Genomic DNA, 13,071 nt, shown 5'->3' on the forward strand with positions numbered 1-13,071 from the left:
ACTTCAGATATCTGTGTATAGTTGCCTTTAATTAGTTTTATTTTTTTCCTGGTAAAATGTAATGTACCTGAAACAGATTTGATCTTAAATGCAAGGTTACATTTATTCTTGTGATATCTCATATTATATTTCCCCCATTGCTCTGGCCTGGCAAGAGCTTTTGAGTCATGTGGAACCCAAAATATTAACTATATCTCTCAGTTATGTGCTATCTTCAAGTTTAATAAATATGCCCTTCTATTTCATCTTTTAAGTAATTGCTAAAAGGTTGAATAATAAGATATATGTAATATTGATTAATTACTAATGATAACCTGGAATGAAGTCGCTAGTGATATGTCACAGGACTCTACCTTTGGTTTTTAATTAGTTTAAAAAAATTATCAGATAACATCTCTCCTCGGCTAGTATATTTTTAATATTGTTTCTGCTTCATTTTACTTCTCTTCTCACATATTGAGAATCCAATTACATGTATTTTAGTATTTAAAGCATGTATTATTCATATTATTTTCTGCATTTTCAATTTTTTTTCTCTGTATTGTTTAGTTTGAATACTTTTCTATTAGTTTGGATAGTTCTACTGGTTGGCTCTATCCATCTAATCTTCTACTGAATCCATTGTTGTGTTTCCAGTTAAAACATTTTTGAGGTCTACAGTTTCCCCTTAAATATTTTTTCAATTATTCATTAATAGTCTACATATATCACATAATTTCTTGAACTTTTTAATCCAATTATTTTAACATTTCTGAAAGCTTTATTCTTTTCTTTTCTTTTCCTATAGGCTTTGGTCTTTTGGTGTTGCCTTTGTATCTGCCTGATGACTTTTCTATTGAATGAGTGACATTTCATATGAAAACTTTGGATGAAATCATTTGATGCTCTAGATAATGTATATTCTTCCACAGAGAATTTGCTTTTGCTTTGGCAGGCAGTTAGTATTGAGACAGAAAACCTCTATCCAGTCAGTAAGTGAAGGTATTTGGAGCTGGGCTTCATCTTTTAGGAGAGCATGTCTCCTTCAGGCTTATCTCTGCTAGAGTTTGCTCTTTGGGGTTGCCACTGAAAGCCAGGGTTGTTCACCTCAGGTTAATTGAATCACTGCCCTCTGTTCAACAAGACTGTTCAAGTTCCTGCTCAACGTCTCATATTATTGGCTGTTACTTTTTACTCTCAGCCCTTAGTTGGTGCTTGCAAACTGCCAAAAGCTTTGAGAAGAAAAGAGGTGCTGAATGTCAGTGAACATCTGTCTTCTTTCCTTTTCTCCAGAATACTGGCCCTTCAAGTCCTCACTCCCTCATAAGCTTTCCAATGTTGTAAAGACATGTGTGACACTCCAACTACTCCATGGTTGTTTTGGGTGGGAGGTTTGCTCTGCAGCAAGCTTATCTGTCGTAACCAGAATTGTATACTATTTTCTAATAGTAAAACCCATGTACCATTCAGTACTATAATATTTAGTACTTCAGAGAAAATTGGCACCTTTGGATATTTGCCAACCAAGACTATTTGGCTGAAATTGCACAGTTCTCTGGAAATGACTTAGGTCGTTCCCTTCTTACTCTAATCTATCCCTGGTTGATCTTATCCACTCAACTGACTTTAAACACTATGGCTATTCCAATGAATCCCAAATATGTACCTGTAACTGAAATATATCTCCTGAAATATAGATGCATAAATCCAAATGCCAAATGGATACTGATAGTGAGGTAACTCACAAGTGTTTCAAACTCACATATACAAAATGGAATTTCTCATCTTCTGTCCCTACTTCCAAATGAAGCTGCCTCATTCTCCTTTATTTCATAACTCAGTGAGCGATAGGATCTTCTCCCCACCTGGCAAGCAATGTACCTGGTAATCATCCTCAGTTCTTCTCACCTTCTTCATCTTCATATCGAATCACTCACCACAGTTTCGTATTTCAACTTCATTATTATTTCTGGAATTCATTCATTTTTCCCCATTCTTTTGTCCTCACCTTATTTCCTTGGAGTTCTAAAAAGTCTCAAAACTGGCTCCCCTGCTTCCAGTTTAAGAGCATATATAATTTCCACATTCTCCCAAGTCATCTTTGAAAAATAGAAACAGGGTCTTGTCACTCCCTTGTTTAAAATCTTTCAGTGATTCTCCCTAATCTTCAGGACAATGTCAAAATGCTCTAACTTGGTATGTATACATTTTATAATCATGAGTTGAGTGTGAATTAAAGACAAAATATATAAAAGATGAAAAAAATGTAGTTTGAAATTTTGTTATGGAAAGCAAGACCGAACCAAGAACTAGAGTTATAACTTTGGAAATTAGTCTCCTAGAGATGAGAATTGAAGTTGTGAGAGTAGATAATAACAAAGACGAAAAGAACATGGAAGAAAAAGACAGGAGGAGTGAAGATATACATGGAGTGAAAGAGGGAAAATAGTCCTACAAAGGAAGCCAAAAAATTAAGTTCATTGCAGGCAGTATGATAAACAGAAGTCAAGTGCCAGGGGAAGGATAGGTCACTTATATGTGCTAGTTAAAGCAAAAGGGCCAAGACAAAGATTGACCATATGTCCCTAAAGAGCTCCGAGGACAGGGTAGAGATCCAGATGGAATTTTGAGAGGCTGCACTGGGAACAAACATTCATAGAGATTTACCTGTAAAGAGTAAAAAGACATGGGTAACCAAGAAGTTTATACTCCCCCCACCCCAGAAAAATTCCTTTGATGCCTACTAGATGTAGCCATTAATAGAACTCCAGATGCTAAGACTTCCTCCCTCCTCACCTTCCGCAGAGGCCAGCCTCAAAGGCCTGGGGAAACCTATTAACATCAGTGATGCTCTGGTCTCTGGCAGATCTCATTCAGAGCCTTGGTACAATTTGTGGTTGAGCCCTCCTCTGCCTCTCACAGACAGCAGAAGTCAAGCCTACCTTCCCACTCTCCTTTCTGAAGAATTTCCTTTGGACTTGATTCCTATGCATCACCATCTCCCTTGCGTTTTCTTTTATAACCTTCTTCTATGCAGTTTCTCCAGGTATATTTGTGCCTGTGTGAAGACCCTGTCTTTCAAAATCCCTTCCCAGATGATTTATTAATTGTGGTATCGTAATTATTCCCCATACTACCTCATTGGTATCAGCATGAGAATTCCTGCCTATGTTAAAATAATGAGCAGGTGCCAATGAGAAAGTTTTTGTCAGACTGTAGACTTTTATATTTTCTTAAGGAAACAAAAACTGAAATGCATTCAGAACATTGTTGTCTGTGCTTCTATAATAACTTTTCTAAAGTTTTCTTTCTCTTAATATTAGATAACCTTTGGGGGGGGGTTCATTTCACAGCACTGAAGTGTTTCTTGACAGTGTCCCATCTGTCAGCTTTGCACGAAAAGTAGTGGCATCTTTGCCTGCTGCTCTTCTGAGCACAGACAGAGAGATATGTAGACAACCTTGCCAAGATGTGTGGGTGGAGATGGGAGACTGAGTCAGGAATTATTGGTATATTTTCCCAGGAAAAGAAGGAAGCAAAAGTAACAATAAGGGGGGCCAAGGAGGTGAGGTGCAATGAAGATGAGAAAAAGGAAAATACCTGGGGATTTCATGGAGAGTTTGTTTTACCCTTTGAGGACCACACCAATAGTCAACTTTCCTATGTGTTAAATCTATACACTGTAATGACTCTGGATGAATCCTTTCCTGCTTTCAAGATAGATTCCTCACAAGAGTTAAATAGAGGATACTTTCTATGTGTATTCAATGGCTTTTTTGCTGTTTTTCATTTAGAAAAATAGTTGTATTTCATCTTGACTCATTCATTTGTATATAATTTAAAAGATGTTAGCCAAATTTGTCCTTTCTTAAGGATTCTTTTTGGTCTAGAATATCCCACTTGAAACAAGTGCATTTACTTATACGTTATAAAGAATATTACAATTCATTAATGTTTAAAACTCACCTCTTAAGTGACAGGGTAAGCACTTTCAAAGTCTTTTACTGACACTTTGTGGCAAAAGGTGGAACTACAGTATTTTTTAAAGTTTTCTGACATGTTTTATATGGGTAATATAACAAATAACAATTAAGAAATTATCATCTTGCATATCTGTATACATACATATGTACATTAAATAAATAACAATCAAGACATTGCATAATCATTTAAGACACTATCTAAATTACAATATCACAACCTACTACAAACAACACTTTGATTTCACAAAGAAATAATTTAAATTATATATTAAAAAATCATGTGTTGGCTGTCTTTAACACTGCCATTAGAACTGAGGTATATTTGAATAATTGTGTTTTCTTTCATTATTTTAGCTGTTCATGCGTTTTTTAAAAATCATAAAATGAGCAATTAAGATCATCCCCTGGAATTTTCATTCTGTATTTAGGAATTTTGAGGAACTTTATTGTTGGGTCAAAAATTTTGTTTCCCATTTTATAGCTCCTTTTTTCATGGAAAGTGGTTTTTTAAATTGTGATAAAGTATACACAATTTAAAATTTACCACTTTAACCATTCTTAAGTTTACAATTCATTGGCAGTAAGTACATTCACATTGTTGTACAACCATCAGCGCTATATATCTCTGTAACATTTTTCATCTTGCAAAACTAAAATTCTTTCCTCTTAAGCAATTATAGCCCATTCTCCCCTCCCCCCAGACCCTGGCAACCACATTCTTCTTCCTGTCTTAAGGGATTTGGCTACTCTAAGTACTTCATATAAATGGAATTATATAATCATTGTCCTTTTGTATCTGGCTTATGCCACTTAACACCTGTATCTTGTTTTAATGTTGAAAAATTAAATAAATGTGAAAATGATTAAAATAATTTGATATATTTAGTACAGATCTTTCGAGATGTTCAGTAACATGCTAATTATATACCATGCACAGACTCTTCTTGATATTATAATATCAATTATTAGTTGACATTTTAAGACCTAAATGTATGTTTAATAAAAGATGCAATCTCATCAACAGATTAACAGGATATCACCTTAGTTTAAATTTTTCCAAGTGCAAGGATTGATTTGAGAGAGAAATTCACTTTGTCCACATGCAGTGTGTTAGATACTAAAACAAAAGCCAGTTTATCATAAGTACAGATTGAAGTTGCAAAGGGTTTTATTGTACCAATATTTTATTTTCTTATTTGAAAGTCAGTTTAATCTTTGGCACATCCAATAACAGGTTATTTTTAAAGACTGTATCTATATATTATGTTTTAAATCCCTCTCTGCATCACAGACTACAGATGCTGTCATACAGCTGGAGTCAGGTTCCATCTGTCGGTCCTGCAGAGCAAAGATGGGAGCTATACATCATCAGATTCTTACAGATGAAGAGATGATGAACCAAATGAGGGGTGAAAGAGGAAGGACTAAATGGACTTTTATCTTCTTGGCACCTCTGTATCTCAAAAGTCTTTTTTTTCAAAAAATCTGTGTTCAAGGTGGATTTTCATTCAATCTGCATCCCTGCCTTCTGGCATCACTTTTCACCCCCATGTGCACAACCATTCCTCACTTGTTCCTGATTAATGCAGGCAGACTTGTAAGTGCAGACTAACCACAAACTAACTTTAACATTGGTGGATCATGATAATTCAGAGAACCGATTTCAAAAATAGTACCAAGTTCATGTCTCACATCCTGCCAAGGCTCATCAGAAGGCAGTATATGGGGAATTGAGAGCCAAGAAAATAACTGGCAGGCAGCCAAGTTCTCTGTCAAATGTCAGGCCTTACTCAAAAGGAATGAGGAAAATAAATGCTCCATTCAGCCACTGGGTTTTTTCTCTTCTTTTAAAGAACCTCATGGGTAAATGTACAATACCAAAGGCACCAACACGCTACAAGTGGATGAACAAATCAATGTTATGAATATTTATTTATTGCAAAGTAAGTTTTAGGCAGTGTTTGTGTTGGGAGAAAAGCTTTTGAAACCAAGAAGAGTAAGAGAAAGGAAAAGCCCATCTCAAAATGAAAAAGAGCCTTTGAACCAGTAGGAAAATAAGAAAAAAAATACAAATACCCATAATAGTCCATAATAATTTTAGAATGTGATTCATGACGAGGAAAGGTACAACATGTAATATTTTTTTTTCTTTGTTTTAAACTTTTTTTCCTTTTAAAAAAAATTTTATTGGAGTATAGTTGATTTAAAATGTCATGTTAGTTTCAGGTGTACAGCAAAGTGAATCAGTTATATATACGTGTGTATGTGTGTAGGTTATTACGGAATATTGAGTAGAGTTCCCTGTGCTATACAGAGGTCTTGTTGTTTAACTATTTTATATATAGTAGTGTGTATGTGTTAATCCCAAGCTCCCAATCTATCCCTCCCTGTCACCCTTCCCTGCTGGTAACCATTAGTTCATTCTCTAAGTCTGTGAGTCTGTTTCTGTTTTTTAAAATAAGTTCATTTATATCATTTTGTATTAGATTCCATATATAAGTGATATAATATGATATTTGTCTTTGTCTGACTTACTTCACATAGTATGATAATGTCTAGGTCCATCTATGTTGCTACAAATGTCATTATTTCATTCTTTTTTATGGTGTAATATGGTTTTTTAAAAAGAAAGAAGTCATGTTGAGTTAGGCTAATTAAGAGAAATTTCATGAAACCAATTTTTTTGTTTGATTGGTTTGTTTTTTGCTTTTTTGTTTGTTTGTTTGTTTTTGGGGGGTAGGATTTAATTAGTTGAAAAGAGGATTGAAATGGAGTGTGACCATTTCCAAAAGGAGGAATGGCATTAGCAATCGCCTGGCATGGAATGTTTGCTATAAAGTGAGATATCAAACTTATCCTGCAGCTCTGAGTATTTTATGGGCAGCATTGCAAGACATAGAGGGAAAGTTCAATGAGAACTGGGTGGCCACCTGAGGATTTTGTACTTAATTCTGAAGAAAAGGAGAGACTCCTGTTGAAATGAAAGAGTTAATATAACTGGAATGAATGGTATCACTGGATAAAATGGATAGGAGTAAAGAGAGGCAAGGTGCAGGACCAACTATTAGGAGGTAATTGCGACATCCTAGCTAATTATTAACACAATCTAACCAGGTATTTGCAAAAGGAATAGAAAGAAAATTATAAAGGTAAGAGATATCTGAGGGATTTTAAACATAAGGTATCGGGGAGAAAAAGGAAGAATGTTACATTTCAGGGAGATATAAAGTCCAGGAAGAGAATATAAGAAAAGATGATGAATTTAACTGCATAAATTTGATATGCAACCAGGAGAAGTTTGTTTCCCTTATATCTTTAATATTTTGAATGGGGAAATGAATAAACTAATGGATATTTATTCAACCCAAACTGAGGAGATATGCACCTGAAGATGTGTGCTCAGTTCTGGATAGCTAGCTCAGAGATATCTGCTGGTAATCTGCAGCATTTTCACAATAAAGAGACCAGGGTCATGAGAGAGGAAATCCTGCTATTATATAGGAAGGGTCTGCCAATGTTTAACCCAGAGAAACAAAGTCTTGGGGAACAGGCATAGTCATAATCTTTAGTATTTTGAATGTACATAATGTAAACACCATACTTAAGATATTGTAAATGGCACAGTAATATTATTTAACATAAAGTCCAAATTCAAACTTCTCCAATTATCCCAATAATGTTTTTTAGAATATTAATTTTTCCCTCTCTTTTTTTCTTCCTAAGATTTAGAGGTAAAGAAACATCTACACGAGGGAACCAATTTCTAGTAATTGTATACATGTATGATCCAAAAAAGTGTGACTTGGCTATTAAGAAAGCTAACAAGATCTCAGGCTGTCTTAATAGAGAAATATTAATGAAAGCAGTCACCCTGTTCTTTTCTGTCCTGGTTAGACTACAGCTGGAAACATGTGTGCAGTTGCAGATAGCTCATTTAGAGCCATCACTGATCATCTGTAGTGTGCTCAGAATAAAGGGATCAGGGTGATGTGAGATGCGAAACCCTGCATTGCACATGAGGGTTCTGGAGATATTTAGCCTCGGTAAGCAGAGGCTTGGGGAATGGTCATAGCTGTGGTCTTTAAATATCTGAATGGCTACTGTTATAAGTTGAGCTAGAAGAACAGAGCATCAAGCCACAGAGAATTATTCTTAAGCCTTACAATTTAATGAAATTTGCCCTGCTGACTTGAAAACTTGCTTTAGACTGGTGATCCGCTTTTTCTTCCGAGTTCTCCATTTTAGAATGGGAATATCACCCTATCCTTATCCCATGATGGCATTTTGGAAGTAGATAACTTGTTTTCTAGGTTTCACTGGTTCATAGATGGAGAGGAGTTTTGCCCTGGGAAGGTCCATACCCCAAATCTCACCCATTCTTGACTTAGATAATATGTAGGTGAGATTTGGGATTTAGAGTTGATGCTGAAATGGGTTAAGAATTTGGGGACCGTTGAGATGGAGTGAATTGTATTTTGCATGTGGGAAGAACACAAATTTTTAGGGGCCAAAGGACAGACTATTATGAGTTGAATTGTGTCTCCCCAAAAATATGTGAAAGTGCTAATCCCCCGAATATCAGAATGTGACCTTATTTGGAAATAAGGTCATTGCAGATATGATTAGTTGAGTTAAAATGAGTCATACTGGAGTAGAGTGGGCCACTAATCTAATATGACTGGTGTCCTTATAAGAAGATGCCATGTGAATACAGAGAGGCAGGAGAACACCATGTGATGATGGAGAGAGAGACTGGAGTTACAGAGCTGCACCCTAGGGAAGGTCACGATAGCCAGCAAACCACCAGAAGCTGCGAGAGAAGCAAGGAATGATTTCTCTACAGGTTTCAGAGGCAGCTTGGCCCTCCTGACACATTGATTTTGGACTTCTGATCTCCAGAACTGTGGGACAATAAGTTTATGTTGCTTTAAAACACCCAACCTATGGTACTCTGTTAAAGCAGCCCTGGGAAACTAATACAGCTACAATGCAGAAAAAAATAGATAAGGTTTATTCCTTGGGTTCCAGGAAAAAATAAAGAACCCATGAATGGAACTGAAAGGGAAACAGATATCAACTCAACATGAACAAGAACTTGCTGGTAGGTAAAGTCAACACAAAATGTAGTCGAGGGCTTAAGCAAGTCATAAATTCCCTACTATTAAAAATATGCAAGTAGAATGAATCAGGAATACTGCAGAGTTGATTTATGCATCAAGTTAGACTGAATGATCTCCAATTCCAGAATTTTATGAATATGTTAAAGTCCTGCCAAAGAAAGGCTGGCAGCTGCCTTCCACCTTCTGCTTCAACGATAGATGCTGGTATATAATAGAATGGCATGCATAGTTTATAAGATTAAATCTAAGCTCGGCATTTACCAGCTATTCATCCTTAGGTAGGTTCCATAACCTCCCGAGCCTCAGTTTTCCACATGTGAGACAGGGATATTAACAGTAATCATTTCATAGTGTTATTATGAAGATTAATAATTTAAGTTGCTTAGAACAGGACATGGCACGTAGTAAATACTATAGAAGTGTTGGTTGAGAATCTACTTGTTCTCGCATTGCTTAGACATAATTCATTAACACTATCCTCCCATCATTGCCGTTCCTCACCTCCAAAATAGGGAGAATTGGGAGTCAAACTAGAATGGATTGCATTTTTTAAGTCTTGTTTTCTTTTCTAGATCCCAAATTGCACCATTTGGACCATTTATTGACCAAGTATAAGAAGTGTGATATTTTTTGTCAATTTTCTCATAACAAGCCGTGATAATGTGTTAGTCGACTGCTAAGATGCGTTTGTGTGTGTGTGAGCGTTTCAAGCGTTTCTGAGAAATAAATGATTCAGCAGCACCATTTTCAGATAATAAAGACTATGATTTACCCTAATAAAACTCACTTGAGTTTTTGGTACTTGTGTGCTGGAGTTAAAGGAAGATGCGAAGTTTTCACAATTAAATCCTCAGAAATTCAGGTATTTCATTAAATTGGCATCTGTTCGTCACTGAGGGTAATTTCAGATTCAGGAGCTAGTAAAAGCATTTTTCAGCATATGAAAGTCATAATAAACTGGTACATAATTGTCAAAAAGGAATCCTCACTCAGTGACTTAAATTTAACAAATGTGCTTTTATTTCTTCACTGCATAAGGTTACTAATCACTGCATCATTTGGGTGCATAAGCGACAGCTCTGACAGGGTAATGATACCCCAGGTAAATTCACAGTTCCTTTCAGTGAAGCAAACCCATCAATAGATGTGGGTAGCAGTGCTTACACCTATATAATTCTGGAACCAGTGATTATGTAACATTTGGATACATCAGAGGGAGGACAGAGAATCAAAGAACTATGTGTTTTTTCCATAAAGAGAAGCTGAATGAGATAGCACAACTTTTACACAGGGGGATACACTGAAGGAAAAGGAGGAAGGCTTGGCTGAGAAAGTATGTTTCATCTGAGCTGATGTTTAGAGGCCATCAAGAGTAATAGAAAGGAGAGAGATTGAGTTTCTAGAATTTATATGTGTTTTTTTTATAACTCCTTCATTTTCACAAAAGAAGGTAGCCAGTGTGGTGGAAAGACCAGCTCTTCGCTTGGTGGATAAGCCAGTTGTAACTGTGGTTCTGTGTTTATGAGCCATTTGTCCTCAACAAGTTCCTGTGTCTCACTGACGTCATAATGTATAAAACATTGGTAATGATAAATTCCCTTGGGATTGTCATTGAAGTTAAACGACCTAAGGATATGAGCCATCCACTTCAGTATAAGGCAATAGTAAAGACTTTTTTTGTTGACTTTGTCTTTTAACCTCTTCATCTCTTAAACGTCCCAAAGGCAGAGTTTGGGAGCAGGTAGGGGTCAACGTCATGGATGAGGCAAACATTGCAGTTCATTGAAAGCTAGCGAACTCCTAATTCGTCTCAGCTCGGTAAATATTTCTTGAGTATTTGCTGACCACTGAAGGAGTAGAACGATAAATCAAAGATTGTTCTTTAACTCCTGGAAAATGAAATTCAAAATCGAGTAAAAATAAACACAGCCTTATGATCCATTGAAAAATGTCTTGCAAGGTAAATGAGCTGATTTTAAGCATATATTCAGCATTCACACATATTGACCCTTTTGGTGAAAACACAGGACAGCCTTAAATTATCTCCCTTGGCAATATTTATTTGTGGATTTACAGGGGTACCAATTAGCTTGATGATGTTCCCTCATCAATAGTTATTTTCTTTGTTTAGTTACTTAGTCTGTCCAGCCTGCTGTAACCGAGTACCATGAACTGAGTGGCTAATAAAAAACAGAAGTTTTTTTCTCACAGTTCTGGAGCCTGAGAAGTCCAAGATCATGACTGTGGCAGATTCAGTGGTCAGAGTCCATTTTCTGGTTCATAAACAGCAGCTTTTTTGCTGTATCCTCACATGGTGGAAGGGGCAAAAGACTTCTCTGGAGTTCCTTTTATAAGGACATAATGCCCTTCATGAGGGCTCCACCCTCATGACCAAATCATTTCCCAAAGGCTCACCTCCTAATACCATCACATTGGGGGTGAGGATCTTTCTATTTTATTGATATAATTAATTGATATAATTGATATAATTGGTATAATTGATTTACAATGTTGTGTTAATTACTGTAATACAACAAAATGATTAAGTTATACATATATATACATTCTCTTTTTATATTCTTTTCTGTTATGGTTTATTACAGGATATTGAATATAGTTCCCTGTGCTATACAGTAGGACCTTGCTGTTTATCCATTCTATATATAATACTCTGCATCTGCTAACCCCAAACTCCCAGTCCATTCCTTCCCATGTCACCCGCTTTGGCAACCACAAGTCTGTTCTCTATGTCTATGAGTCTGTTTCTGTTTTGTAGATAGCTTCATTTGTGTCATATTTTAGATTCCACATATAACTGATATCATTTGGTATTTGTCTTTCTCTTTCTGACTTACTTCACTTAATTTGATAATCTCTAGTTGCATCCATGTTGTTGGAAATGGCATTATTTCAGTATTTTTTATGGCTGAGTAATATTCCATTGTATATATGTACCACATCTTCTTTAGGGCGGGGTCAGGATCTTAACATATGAATTTCTGGGGAGCACAAACATTCAGTCCATAACAGTTACTATTCCTTTTTCTTTCCAAATTAGTTTGTGTGGCCGTGTGGAAGAACCACCACATGAGGACAGTGACCAATTACTTCATCGTCAACCTTTCTCTGGCTGACGTGCTCGTGACCATCACCTGCCTTCCAGCCACTTTAGTAGTGGACATTACTGAGACCTGGTTCTTTGGACAATCCCTCTGTAAAGTGATTCCTTATTTACAGGTAATTGTTTTTCACACTTTTGGGGTTCAAACTCAGAAACTACTGAAAAAGTATAGTCATTTTCAATTATAGTCATGGCCCCTTGGTAAATTACCTAGTGAGCTAAGAGAGAAATATACTTGCTTAAGGAACTGGTAAACTTAAGGAAAGTAATACCAGAGACTTAAGGAAAGTAATACCAGGTAAACAAGGTAAGTTCTGGGTAAAAATAAAGTGTCAGAATTCTCAAGTCATCAATAAATCCTGCACAAACCTTTTACCTTTTTGGCCTCTAATTTTCTGATTATAAAATAAGGAACTTGAACAAATTAATGATTCAGCCTTTCTCAGTCCAAGTAATTGAAGACTATCTGTTTTTATAAGTAGTCTCATTTACTACTGAGAAATCAAGAGCTATATGATCAAAGCAGTACAGCGAACAGGTTTTAGTGCAGGTTTTGAATTAAACTACCAGGAATCTGGTAGAGAATCTTTGGAATCTTTATTCTGCCATTCACTGATTGTATGCTATTGAGCTAAATATGTAAGCTCTTTGAGATTCACTTATTTTAAAAGATTAAAAATTTTAATTATAGCTATCTCCTATGGTGGTTGAATTAGTTTACTTAGGTAATTTATATGAACCACTTGGCATAGGGATTACTCTCTGGAAGATGATGACCTTATAAAAACATAGTATGCTCTCAGTAAACATCAGTCATGGTCATCAGAATTAGATGTTTTATTGTTCATTTCTGAAAACAGCTTTCCTA

At 35.9% G+C, this 13,071-nt stretch overlaps 1 protein-coding gene across 1 annotated transcript in view; it reads left to right on the forward strand.

The window, feature by feature from the left end:
* The window catches only part of HCRTR2 (hypocretin receptor 2), a 106,421-nt gene that overhangs the window by 61,938 nt on the left and 31,412 nt on the right, over window positions 1–13,071 (forward strand). The window contains exon 2 of the mRNA XM_061195178.1: window positions 12,141–12,319. Coding sequence (XP_061051161.1) covers window positions 12,141–12,319 — 179 coding nt within the window. The remainder of the gene's footprint in view (window positions 1–12,140; window positions 12,320–13,071) is intronic.

The sequence above is a fragment of the Eubalaena glacialis genome, chromosome 7, assembly GCF_028564815.1.
Source record: "Eubalaena glacialis isolate mEubGla1 chromosome 7, mEubGla1.1.hap2.+ XY, whole genome shotgun sequence".
Taxonomy (NCBI): Eukaryota; Metazoa; Chordata; class Mammalia; order Artiodactyla; family Balaenidae; genus Eubalaena; species Eubalaena glacialis.